The 14,002-nt window shown below is 38.1% G+C and overlaps 1 protein-coding gene across 1 annotated transcript in view; it reads left to right on the top strand.

The window, feature by feature from the left end:
- The first annotated feature begins 33 nt into the window (after positions 1-33).
- LOC118038984 (T-complex protein 1 subunit eta-like) overlaps positions 34-14,002 on the top strand; it is a 36,323-nt gene continuing 22,354 nt past the window's right edge. The window contains exons 1-3 of the mRNA XM_035045556.2: positions 34-183; positions 258-346; positions 460-534. Of these exons, the coding sequence (XP_034901447.1) occupies positions 87-183; positions 258-346; positions 460-534 (261 nt within the window). The 5' untranslated portion in view covers positions 34-86. The remainder of the gene's footprint in view (positions 184-257; positions 347-459; positions 535-14,002) is intronic.

Below are 14,002 nucleotides of genomic sequence, written 5' to 3'. Positions count from 1 at the left end.
TTTTTTTTGTATTGATGTTGCACCACAAAACATTTTAGATTAAAGTATGGGCTTAGATTATAAACTTAACAAGGTATACTGCACTCATGTTGCAGGTTATCCCACGACAACTATGTGATAATGCCGGGTTTGATGCAACTGATGTGCTGAACAAACTAAGGCAGAAACATGCACTTCCATCTGGTAGGTCTTTAACTTGGTGGAATTGCCTTTTGAAATATGGTTCATATGTCATTGCTTGAATGCTTTTATTACAGGTGAGGGTGCACCGTATGGAGTGGATATCAACACCGGTGGAATTGCAGATTCATTTTCAAACTTTGTTTGGGAGCCTTCAGTTGTGAAGGTGCGTGTCTATCTTCAACAATTTGATTATGAATACTGATTATCGATGAATTAAACTGTTTCTCTTTTCATTTCTGCCTGCTGACTTGTATGTGATTGAAATCCTTGACCCAGATCAATGCAATAAATGCTGCTACGGAGGCTGCTTGTCTTATTTTAAGTGTGGATGAGACAGTAAAGAATCCCAAGGTAAAGTTAATACCTACTTTGCTGTGGTTTGAAATGAAATATTATTTTGAGTTCCTTGGATAATGGTGGTTGCTTCTTTGTATAATAAGTTGCCACACTTATTTTAGGTAATATATGTACTGTGGTTATTCGAAGTACTAGTGAAACATGCTACAGCATAATGCATGTTAAGATATTTGTGTCACTCTGCATTCAAAAAAGTGTTTTAAATGCTTGTATTAATGTTCATATCAGATCATAATGTGGAGCTTGTGCCAAGTTAAATCGGATCTGAAATTAACATGAACCTCTCTATTCATGCATTTCTGTTTTTAAGCTGATTGTTTCCCATCATGGAGAAGCTGCTGCAGGTGCTATGGGTGGACGTGGGGGAGGTGGTTTCCGTGGCCGTGGACGGGGGATGCGAAGACGATGAGCTCACCAAATAGCAATATTCTTGGAAGTGGAGGTGGATTAGTCAAACCTTTGTCTACTTGATTTCAGTTTATTATGGGTTTCAAGTTGATGTTCAATCTAAAGAGAATATTACACCTGCAGAGACAATTACAGCAACAAATCCTATAAAATCTGTTAGTCCCATACAATCTGTTGATTCCACTACATCAGCCTTGGAAGTCTCTGAATCTCAAGCAACTACATTCCTTAGTTAGAATGATTAATTGACATTCCCTTTGTAATACATGTTGTCGCACCCCCTAAAAAAAAAATAACAAAAATTTTTTTGTTTGCGACATTCGACTGGCGACTTTCGTTTTGTTCTGTTTTGCTGATTTGGTTCTTTGGAGTTGCCACCTAGTATTTTGGTCACTAGGAACCCTAACTGGTCTTTCAGAGATTCTAAGGCAAGGGACTGGTTGCGTAAAGGGAAGGTATTAGCACCCCTAGTACGCCCTACCTAAGGTAAGCTGCTTGGTATTTGGTTTGCTCTATAATTGCTATGGTGTTGGTATTTTCTAGGCTCGTCAATTGATTTGGGATAGAAATCTAAAGAGATTCCATGTGCTTTGAAAGCTCATTTTTCCCTTAGTATTTCGAGAGTTTGCGACTCGTAAATCGTGGAATAAAAAAATTAAAATTTTGAAATGTCCTCGATTATAATCAAGGCTTCTTTCAAGAATGTGTGCGGATTTATTACTCCCAATAATATTTTGGATATTCATCCTTTTAAGGATTTCTTTATCCAAACATTAGTGGTGAATAATAAATAAATTCCCCCCTCAAAATAAAATTTTTATAGTTTTTGGAATATTGGCCAATACCCTTTGGAGTTTTACAAACATGTTGTAAAATCCAGAAATGCAAGAAAATAATTTGTGTTTAAGAAATCTATGCGAAAACACATTTTCAAAACTTCCAATATTTTTTTATATATAAAAAGAACATTCAAAACATGTTAGAGTATTGGCCGTATGCATGAAAACAAAACATTTTTTTTTAAATAAACATTTTTTTTTTGTTAACGAAAACCGGGTATTTTAATATCGGATTTGTATCTTTACAATATAAAAATACAAATCGATATTGACCAAAATACAGTAATAAAATTACAGAAAAATCACAAATTTCTTTGAAATAATTTTTGAAGAATTTTTTTTTTTTTTTAGGGCTGGACCCAGCGGGGCCACGTGGCTGGGCTGAACCCAGCAGGCCTCATGTGAACAGTGAAATATGTCTGATATGAACAGTGAATAGCATTTCACTGTTCACGTTAATTATATTTATGTGAACAGTGAATTAGCATTTCACTGTTCAAGTGAAATATGGTGCATGCACAGCGACGAAGGGGGTGCAAACCTGGTGGCAGAAACGATGTTAAAGACGATGGCGAACACTCCCAGTGATGCTGGTGGCGGTGGAGAGGCAGTTGACGAGGTCTCCCGGTGGTGCTGACGGTGGCAGTGGCTGGGAAGCGCAACTGTTTTCTGCAGTATTTCTTCTTTTTTATGTAGACGCACGTACCTCTGTCTTCCTCCTTTTTGCTTATGTCTGGTTCTTCTCCTCTTGATCCCGGGTGTTTCCTTCTGTCAGTTGTTCATCCTTCTCTGTGTACAATGGTCTCCCCTCTCGGTCGTCCCCTCACTGTCTCATTGCTTTTTTTGTTTTGTTTCCTCCTCCCTCTCTTCTCTGTCCGTTCCTTCTCCGGTTTCTTCTCTCTCTCTCTTCGGGTTCTCTCCTCCTCTCTCTCTTCGGTTTTCTTTGTTTTTTCTTTGGGTTCTTTTTTTTTCTTTCTGTCTTCCTCACCCTCTTCTCTCTTTCGGTTCTCCATTTATAGAACCAGCGGGCGTGGCTTCACCGTGGAGCCAAGGAGCGGGTCGAGGAGTGGCTGTCGGGGAGCGGCTGTCCAGGCGGGCCTCCCTCGGCTTCGGCAGCGCGGCGGGTGGTCGGCCAGTGTCTTCTGTCGGTGGCCCACCGGCGTGGGGCCTCGGTCGGTGACAAGAGCGACCTGCAGAAAAATAAATAATGCAAACTTTTCCTTCTTCCCCGCTGTAATGTTCGGGGGAAGAAGAAAGTGAACAGTGCCGTTCAAAACGGCACCGTTCGGTCTTTTTTTTTTTTTTTTTTTTCCATGAAACGGCGTCGTTTTGGATAAAACACGCCGTTCCATTTTAAAATAAAGGCGCTAGAACATTTCTTGAATCAGTCCTTAATCATCTGTGTTCAATTCAATTTCGTCCCTTCCAATTTCGGTTCGTCCCCATAGTTGGCCGCGTTTTCCACTTTGATCCTTGGCCTCTGATTTATGCAATTTAGCCCTCAATTGATCAATAAACTTCTAATTTCTTCAATTAAGCCCCTGGATCAAATTCAAACAGCCCCCTCCATCTTTGCGCCTTCCCTAAATTGGTCCCTGGTTTTGGATTTTTACAATTAAGTCCCTAATTGGCCATTAAACTTCAATATTTATGCAATTAAGCCCCTGATTTGACCCAATAAATTCCTAAAAAATATATTTTGGCTCCAGAACTTAAATTTCTTCTAATTAAAGCCCAAATTGACTTAAAAATCAATTTTTCTTGCCATCAAATCTTCTATAAATTCAATCAAAAATCCAATTAAGTCCATAAACATTCAAATTTGGGCTTTTCTCCTCAAAATTCAAATTTTCTTATCAATAGGGCTTTCATCCTTTAAGAATATACTGTCAAAAATTCAATCCTTGTATTTTTAAATTCCTTGACCAATTTTCTGACTGTTTTCCGGGTGCTTCTGCCTTCCGTTATTTTTCTAACCTCCTTTGGCTATTTATTTTATTTTTCATGGGGACCCAAAAATGGGTTACAACACATGTAATTGATTGGACTTACCTTACAATGCTGAGTTTCTGTAAATAGGAAAGTCTACCCCTGTACTAATATATATACTTGCATGCAACCTAATAGAAAATACGGTTGTGAAGCAATAATTCTCAATCTCTCTGCTCTCATCCTCTCCTCTCCCATTGAGTTTATATTTCTTATATGGTATCAGAGCTCCTTGGAGCTAACCCTCAAAATATCGATCCTACCCAAACCAATGGCCAACACACCCAAAACTGGAGAATCGAACAATCTTGATATGTCAAAACTGATTTCTGAAATGTCGAAACTTTCCTCACCTCCACTCTCATCCCATTCCTTGCCCACCTCCTTCAATATCTCATCCTTGTTCACTGTCCCCATGGATCGCACCAACTACTTGAGTTGAAAATCCCAATTTGAAGACATACTGGAGATGCATGGCTTTACAGCAGTCATAAAAAATAACACAGAACCACCCAAAGTGCAAGAAGATGGTTCTGTGCACCAAGAATTAGCAAAAGATAAATTGGTCCTGAGTTGGATCAAAGCAACTTCCTCCTCTTCCATCAAAACACTTCTCATCCCATGTACCACTGCTCATCAAGCCTGGACCATGCTGGCCAAGTGTCTCTCACCCCTTGCTAGCACCCGTGTACGGATTCTTCGAGACCAAATTCGCACTCTCCAGAAGGACAGCAGCACCATAGTGGTTGATTATCTCAATTATGCCAAATCACTCTTTGATTCTCTCATACAATCTGGTGCAACCATGGACGATGATGAATTAATCAGCTATGTTTTGGATGGACTTGGCCTTGAATACAAAGAGCTAGCCACAACGCTTCACTTGCATCCGGATATTGACTTTGATCAATTCTGTGATTTAGCTCTTAGAGAAGAGCATTTACAGAAACGGATGTCCCTTACCATGACTTCAGGAGTTGCTATGGTTGCTGATCGTATGGTCAAAGAACGCCCCTTCCACTCAAACATGCCTAGTCATAATCACAATCCTCATCACGGATTTGGAAGAGGACGTGGTCGTGGCAGGAACTGGAATCAAGGGCGTGGATCAAGGCGAACAGGGCATTGGGAGTCAGTTCAAGGGGCTTGGTTTCCAGACCGCAACTCTCAGCCTCGCGACCCTCAATCTGTTGTTCCCACCTCTTCTCCTGCAACTCTCTCTGATGGGCGTCCTCCTCTGCTTCCAACACCTCAAGGCCGATTCTCCAATACCCAACGCAGTGAAGTCACTTGTTTTCGGTGTAATAAGAAGGGTCACATAGCTAGGTTCTGTCCTGACCGTAGGCCTCATGCATATATGGCAGAGAACTTTACCACCTCTCCTTCTCCTATTGCTGATGTGGAAAATATCAATTGGTGTCTTGATTCAGGTGCTACTCATCACATGACAGCCAACTCAACCTCCCTCCTCGATGCTCATCCTTACACAGGTACTGATACAATTGTTGTTGGAAATGGCAATCACTTAGCAATAACTCATATTGGCAACACACAATTGACCGGGGTGCAAAAGTCATTAAATCTTAATGAAGTTTTGTGTGTGCCTGCTATTCATAAAAACTTGATCTCTATCCGTCGCTTTTGCTGTGATAATGATTGCTACTTTAAAATGGATGCTAATGGTTTTTCTGTGAAGGACAACAAAACGGAGAAGGTACTTCTTACTGGCAGTAGTTACGATGGACTTTATCACATTCAGACATCCTCTTCTATTGCTCGTCGAATCGCTTGTTATGGAAAGCGTACAACACAAGATGTATGGCATGCCAGACTTGGACACCCATCTCATTCAGTCTTTACTACATTGTTGAATAAGTACCACTTACCACTTGATGGTGCAATTGTCTCCAATAAAAATTGTCATATCTGCCCGTTGGGAAAATCTTGTCGTTTTCCATTTGAAGACAGGCAGTCTCATGCTCAATTTCCATTAGCACTTTTACATCTTGATTTATGGGGTCCTGCACCAATCTCCTCAAATTTTGGCTATCGTTATTATTTTTCCTTTGTCGATGACCATACTCGATTTACTTGGTTATATCCATTGGCTAAGAAATCAGATGTTTTTACTACATTTGTTCACTTCAAAAAGTTGGTGGAAAATCGGTTTAGCTCTGATACCATATAAGAAATATAAACTCAATGGGAGAGGAGAGCAGAGAGATTGAGAATTATTGCTTCACAACCGTATTTTCTATTAGGTTGCATGCAAGTATATATATTAGTACAGGGGTAGACTTTCCTATTTACAGAAACTCAGCACTGTAAGGTAAGTCCAATCAATTACATGTATTACAAAGGGAATGTCTTGATCATTACAAATCTGCTCCATGTGTATTTATTGGCTATGATGATCATTACAAAGGCTATCGCTGTCTTGATCCTATTTCAGGTCGGATTTATATATCTCGGCATGTGGTTTTTGATGAGGCAAGCTTCCCCTACACACAACTTCAATCTACTTCAATTGCTCGATCCACACCTACTGCTCACTTTGATGTTGGGCCCGGTTTGTACTCTGAAGAAACCCACAATTCTACAAATCCAACCCACTCTGCACCCATTATGCTTGCCTCTCTATTGGTCACAAACTCTGCCAACCCACAACAACCTTCCCCGACACCACCTCTCTCTCTTAGTCCAATAGAAGTCGTTCCTTCCCCTGTCTCCCAATCTAGCCATCCTCCACAAACCAGCCCTACAAACACCACGTCTGTCATCCACACCACAACCCCTTCACCTGTGTCAACACCTCTTTCTTCCCCTCTTGACCCATCTCTCCTTCCTAACTCTCCTGATACACCAAACCCTCCTCAAAAATTCAAGAGTCTCAAGACCATCATCCCCTTTGGTCCTGAACCAAAACCTCTCTACTCTCACACCACTCCGCACCCTTTACCCCAGGCTCTCTTTGCCGCTTGCTCTGATCTCATGTTCCTTGAACCAACAAGTTTCACCCAGGCTTCCAAATACAGTCATTGGCAAGCAGCCATGCAGGATGAATATGATGCTCTCATGCAGAATCACACATGGTCTCTGGTTCCCGCCTCCTCTCACATGAACATTGTTGGCTGCAAATGGGTCTTCAAAGTAAAACGGAAAGCTGATGGCTCTGTTGATCGCTACAAGGCCCGCCTTGTCGCCAAAGGCTTCAATCAACAAGAAGGATTTGATTATGCAGAGACTTTTAGCCCGGTGGTTAAACCGGACACCATTCGCACCATCCTGTCTCTAGCTGTGTCCTGTAACTGGTCCCTTCAACAACTTGATGTTCGGAATGCGTTCTTGAATGGCTACTTGGAAGAAACAGTTTACATGAAACAACCCCCTGGTTTTCATGATCCTTCACGTCCTCAGGTTGTCTGTAAGCTCCATAAGGCTCTTTATGGCCTTAAGCAGGCTCCCAGAGCTTGGTTCCAACGTCTCAGTGCCTTTCTCCTTGCTCAGGGATTTGCCCATAGTCAATCTGATGCATCACTCTTCATTCATCGTTCCTCTTCCAGCACCATCTATGTTCTTGTTTATGTGGATGATATCATTGTCATCGATTCTGAACTCCAACATGTCCACCGATTTCTTGATCAATTGTGCTCCACCTTTGACAGTCGCCGATTGGGTGAGCTTAACTTTTTCCTTGGCATGGAAATTACACGGTTCACTGATCATTTATTCCTCTCTCAAACTAGATATGCAGTTGATTTATTGAAACGGTTTAATATGACTGATTGTAAACCATGTCCTACACCGTTACCGTCTGACACTCGACTCTTTTGTTTGGATGGCGATCCCTTATCTGATCCCTCTACCTATCGCAACATGGTGGGTGGCCTCCAATATCTTACTCTATCGCGACCTGATATTTCATTTGCTGTCAATCAAGTGTGCCAGTTCATGCACAACCCTCGTTCTTCCCATCTTCAGGTTGTCAAGCGTATTCTTCGGTATATTAAGGGTACAGTTGAGCAAGGTCTTGTGTTTCATCAGTCCGATGACTTCACTTTACGCAGCTTCTCTGATGCTGATTGGGCTGGCTTTGTTGATGATCGTCGATCTACCACTGGTGCTTGCATATTTTTCGGCCCTAATCTTCTTACATGGACTGCCAAGAAACAGTCTATTGTTTCTCGGTCTAGCACTGAAGCTGAATATCGTGCCCTTGCCCACACAGCTGCTGAAATCTGCTGGTTTGGATTCTTATTTCGTGAACTTGGTATCCCTCTTCAGACTGCTCCTTGCATCTATGTCGATAATATCTCTGCTATCCACATAGCTGCCAATCCAATTTTCCATGCTCGCACTCGGCATATTGAGATTGACTATCACTTTGTTCGTGAATTAGTTGCTCGTAAATCTCTCCATACATTCCATGTTCCATCCTCTCATCAGCTTGCTGACATATTCACCAAAGGCCTGAGTCGTGATCGATTCTCTTTTCTTAAGTCCAAGCTCAATCTTCGCGCTGCTCCGTTATGCTTGAGGGGGGGTAAAGAGAATATTACACCTGCAGAGACAATTACAGCAACAAATCCTATAAAATCTGTTAGTCCCATGCAATCTGCTGATTCCACTACATCAGCCTTGGAAGTCTCCGAATCTCAAGCAACTACATTCCTTAGTTAGAATGATTAATTGACATTCCCTTTGTAATACATGTAATTGATTGGACTTACCTTACAGTGCTGAGTTTCTGTAAATAGGAAAGTCTACCCCTGTACTAATATATATACTTGCATGCAACCTAATAGAAAATACGGTTGTGAAGCAATAATTCCCAATCTCTCTGCTCTCATCCTCTCCTCTCCCATTGAGTTTATATTTCTTATACAATCTTGATGGCTGGGATTTTGAACCCGAGTGGCCTTTTCTGTCTAGCTTCTTTCTGGATTATGGCAGCAGATTATTTTTCCAGCATGCCCTACCCCCTTGTCTGTAGGAGATTTTTCTTGAAATTTTTGTTTCCTTTATTTCAGAAGAAATGGTAGAAGGCAACAGCACCCACTCTTTTTTTACCTTTTTTTTTTTAAAACGCAATTTCTTGCGCTCTCCTTTACTTTCATTTGTAACCTAACCATGGGCGTTAGACCCATACAGAATGTTTTAAATTTTTCCCTAGTCCTGTAGTCTGCTTAAGGGGATCCTTTCTATATTTTTTGAAGTATACGATGAGATGTACAAGTCTTAAATCTATTAAAAGACATTACAAATCATACTTAGAAAGGGCCAGCTCCAAGGTTTAAAAGCTAAAATATTCATTACATGATTAAACACCCTGCAATAATAGAGCAAATAATGTCTACTGAAAACAAACAAATAAAGTTTTCACGTATCATCTCATAGACTTCACCCTTGGCTGTAGTGTCGAGGGAAAAGAAAGATGGAGCCAATGGAATGGCATTGGAAGGAGAATACGACAGAGCCAAGATGGGTTCTTCGGTGGCATAGAAATGCGTGGAGAAAGACAAAGATGCAAGCCCCACCACCACGTACAAAGTCGTTGAGTGCAAGCCCCACCATGAAAATAATTGTTAGCAACTTAGCTTATAGTTTCGAGTTAGTCTCGATAATATACATATTTTATTTATTATACATGGATTGATACGGTCTTAAAAAAAAACTCATTAATGCAGAATTATATATAGTATGTTTGTTTTTTTTAAAATGTTTTTTATTTTAGAAATATATTAAAAATAATATATTTTTTTTATTTTTTAAAAAAATTATATTTGATATTAATGCATTAAAACGATTTAAAAATATTAATTTTAAATAAAAAAAATTAAAATATTTTAAACGCGAATTCTACTGCGTTAATTTTCCAAACAATTCCCTTTACAGTGAGTATCTTTGATCTTTCTCTTGCAATTTCTTTTTTCAAAATTGTATTATCAGCAAGAAACCTGCTTCCTTCCCTTCTTTTCCCAGCTTGACTTTTCCAAGTGGTTTCTCTTTAGTCACATCCTCTGTGCGCGAGGAAATGGCGCCCCCCTTGTAAACTTTTGAAAAAGAATAATAGTGATTTATGTTGTGTAATTATTGTTTTTTTGTTTGTTAATATATTAAATTAATTTTTTTTTATTTTTTAAAAAATAATTTAAATATTTAATATATCAAAAAAAAGTAAATTTTTAAAAAATTCCTTTCCAATCACGTTCCAAAACATCCTTTTAAGTGAGTAACATGTGTAGAAGAAGATATCAAGATGACTTTATTTTCTCTTTATTTTGAAGGATTAAAATTAATACGATGAAAATTATATTTTCTTCTGATGGTCTTGTCCTGGAAGCAGAAAACTCATAGCTATAGCCTCGAGGGGAAGTAGAAGCTCAAATTAAACAGTATTATCAAGTCCATATATAGCAAAGTTGCACATCATTTTGGTTTCTATGTAAAAACTTCAAGCTGACGTGTAATCTCTAGAAAATATGTTTATAAATCAGATTGCCAAATCTAAGTGCAAGAAGAATTCTGAATGAGTCAAATGATGTTTTTAATGAAAAGGGATATTGATGTAGTCGTCTCGGTTAAAACCGAAGGTTTATGAGTTTTATAAATAAATTATAGGTAAATAAAAAATTAATTTAAATTTTTTTTTATGAAAATTAATTATTATTAATTCACTACAAGATTTCACAGTTTTACCGACGGAAATATTTCGTCGGTGTGTGACAGAATAAAAGTATTTACCGACTATATTACCGACGGAATACGCCTGTCGGAATACCTTTTGTCGGTGATTCCACATTCCGTCGCTATATCGGTCGGTAATTAAAAAAACACGTTTACCGATGGTTTTACCGACGGCCTGTGCGCGCCAAAAAAAAAAAAGTTTCCCGCTGGGAATATACCGACGGAATATATTTCGTCGGTGTTATATAAATACCGACGGACTACCTCCGTCGGCAAAAATATCGGTGATATTTCATACCGACCGAATAAATCCGTCTGTAAATTCGTCGGTATTTTTATACCGACGGATTATTTCCGTCGGTGAATATGTCGGTATTTTTATACCGACGGGTTATTTCCGTCGGTGAGTATGTCGGTGATGGGATGGCATACCTCAGACACTGTCCAATGCCGACGGATTTATTCCGTCGGTAAATCCCTGTGTAATTTTTTTTTTTAATTATTTAGAAAAAATAATATAAATTAATAGTAATACAAACCAATTATGCAAATAAAATTTATATTAAGCAACAAAAACTCAAAGTTAAATAATATTCATTACAAAATGAATGTGTTTAAAAAAAAAACAATTAATATAAAGGTGGAGGAGGAGGAGGAGGAGGAGGAGGGTGGGGGTTAGGCGGCCAAAAAGGATTAGGCGCACATGTTCCGCCTTGTGTCATGTTCATGACCATTTGACGAAGCTCTTCATAGGCCGCTCTTTGTTGTTCAGACTCTGCTCTGCGTTGTTCGTCCGCCAATCTGTGTTGTTCGTTCGCCAATCTTTGCTCTTCTTTGAGTTGTGTGTACGCCTCTGATAGGTGGTCGCCCCTTTGCTGCAAGGCCACAAACTCCTTAGATTGGGAGCTCGATACAGATCGGGAGCTCCCACCGGTTGAAGCAGTACCGGTCGACCGCAACTTGGCAGCGGTAGTGTTGGAGAGCCCGTAAACCCGATTTTTATCGGGTCCACCTGACGATCTAGCCTCCATCCACAAATCCGGATCGAATTCTGGATGGGTCAAAGGATCATCCCCGTATCTCTCCCTCAACCGATTATTATAGGTCTCCTGAAAAAAAAAATCATATTCAATTCAATAAACATAATAATAACTTACAAAATAAAATGGTTGAACAAACACACCACAAACTGTTGAGCACGGTTGTCAACGAACTGTTGCGTCCCCTTTTGGCGGTCATGACTCCGCACGTGCGTCTCCACAAACAGCTCCATAGGGCTCGGCTCACGTCCAAGAGACGTAGCCTATATATAATGAAAAAAATGTATTAACAACTTAATTGAACGATATATTTCATTTAAATTAATCTTACCATCCGTTTCGCATGTGCAGCAAACGGAACGGAGCCGCCGGTGTGCGTTGTAACCGAGCCATGAATTTGCCGATTCCGGTTGCCGGCACCGGACTGTGAGCGTCGAGTGAACCGCTCAGACGTCACGTGCTGAAGATAGTGCGGCCATATATCTTCCGGGATGTATATTGGTTTGAAATCCCTCCAAACCGCAACATCGTTCCAGCCTTGTAACCCCTTATCCCTCGCTATTTTTTTTTGCTTTTTTCTGGGCGTCATACCAAAAATCACGCAACCTAATTCACGCACGAAAGTCGTATTGTTTTCGATGTTACCTAATTGCCGCGTGATTTTCCCACACCCTCCTCACAACACTGTCATGTTCATCGTCCCAGCAGAATCGATGCTGTAAATAAAAAAATAATTTTTTAAAATGTTAATAATTTATTTACAATTATAACATGAATTTATAATTAGAAATAAGCTGAAAATTATATATTAACACGAACCTCAAATCTACGAAACCATGCATTGATTTGAGGCATCCATTCAGGATGTCTGGATATCTGACTCCATTGAAACAATGGAATCTCCATCGACGCTTTAAACGCCGATGATATTAATCGGGCGGCCTCAATGTTTGTGAACCTGAAAAGAAATGAAATTAATTTGTGATTACTTCATAAATTATGTTTTAAATTTGTTTTTTTTTATATATAAAAAACTAAAACATTAACAAACTTACATTGAAAGATCGTCCTTCCACTGTGCCTCGAACTGGCGGGTAAATTGATTCCGCTTCGAAGGCATGCCACGTCTGCGATGTGAAACATCGCTGGAAGAGGCAGCATCGGTTGACGGCGCAGGTGGTGTAGGTGCCTCTTCTTGAGAGGCACCTAAGGAAACATCATCATCGCTGCTAGACGAACTTGATTCGACTGTATGACCAGCTCTGGTTTTCATTTTGCGCATCTAAACAATTTTATATTAATAATTGTAAAATAAAATTCAAAAGTTAAAAAAAAATCGGCAGCACCTCCCCTATACTAGATACTACCCAAATCCACAAACCTGTAAATATTAACAATAGCCACAACCAATCGAACCAATCTGTACTAATTATTCCAACATATTCAACTATTAATCCTAAGATAAATTCAACGTTAACAATTACAATTCACAAATTAATCAATAATTATATTCAAAACAATTAAAAAATATAACAAAAAATAAATTCAACAAATTCAACAAATTATACTTCAACAAATTAACAATTACAATTCAACATTAACAATTATAATTCAACAAATTCAAAAAATTCAAAAAAATTCAAATATTCAACTTTAACTAATTCTAAGTTAAATTAACTAATAACAATTCTAACAACACAACAACAAAAAATATTCAATAAATTCAACAATTAAATTCAATTATTCAACAATTAAATTAACAAATATTCAACAAATTCAAAAAATATTCAAATATTCAACTTTAACTAATTCTAAGTTAAATTAACTAATAACAATTCTAACAACACAACAACAAAAAAATATTCAATAAATTCAACAATTAAATTCAATTATTCAACAATTAAATTAACAAATATTCAACAAATTCAAAAAATATTCAAATATTCAACTTTAACTAATTCTAAGTTAAATTAACTAATAACAATTCTAACAACACAACAACAAAAAAATATTTCAATAAGTTCAACAATTAAATTCAATTATTCAACAATTAAATTAACAAATATTCAACAAATTCAAAAAAATTCAAAAAATATTCAAAAAATTCAACTTTAACTAATTCTAAGTTAAATTAACTAATAACAATTCTACCAACAACAACAACAAAAAATATTCAATAAATTCAACAATTAAATTCAATTATTCAACAATTAAATTAACAAATATTCAACAAAACTCAAAAAATATTCAAAAAATTCAAAAAAAAAAGGAACGAAATATACATACCTTAATAATGTGTCAAATTCAAAACTTTATCTACATTGCAACAAAAAACACCAACACAACAAAAATAAAAAACAACTAAAAATAAAATAAAATAAAATAAATTAGAAAAAAAACACATACCTTTTAATATAATGAAGATTTACAACACCAAATCTTGCTAGAGATTAAAGGTGAAAGTGTTTAAGGATTGAGGGGGAAAAAATGAAAAATCTA

Source organism: Populus alba, chromosome 4, assembly GCF_005239225.2.
Source record: "Populus alba chromosome 4, ASM523922v2, whole genome shotgun sequence".
Classification (NCBI taxonomy): domain Eukaryota; kingdom Viridiplantae; phylum Streptophyta; class Magnoliopsida; order Malpighiales; family Salicaceae; genus Populus; species Populus alba.
Note: the sequence above shows the minus strand (reverse complement) of the source record. Positions and strands in the feature narration are given on the sequence as shown.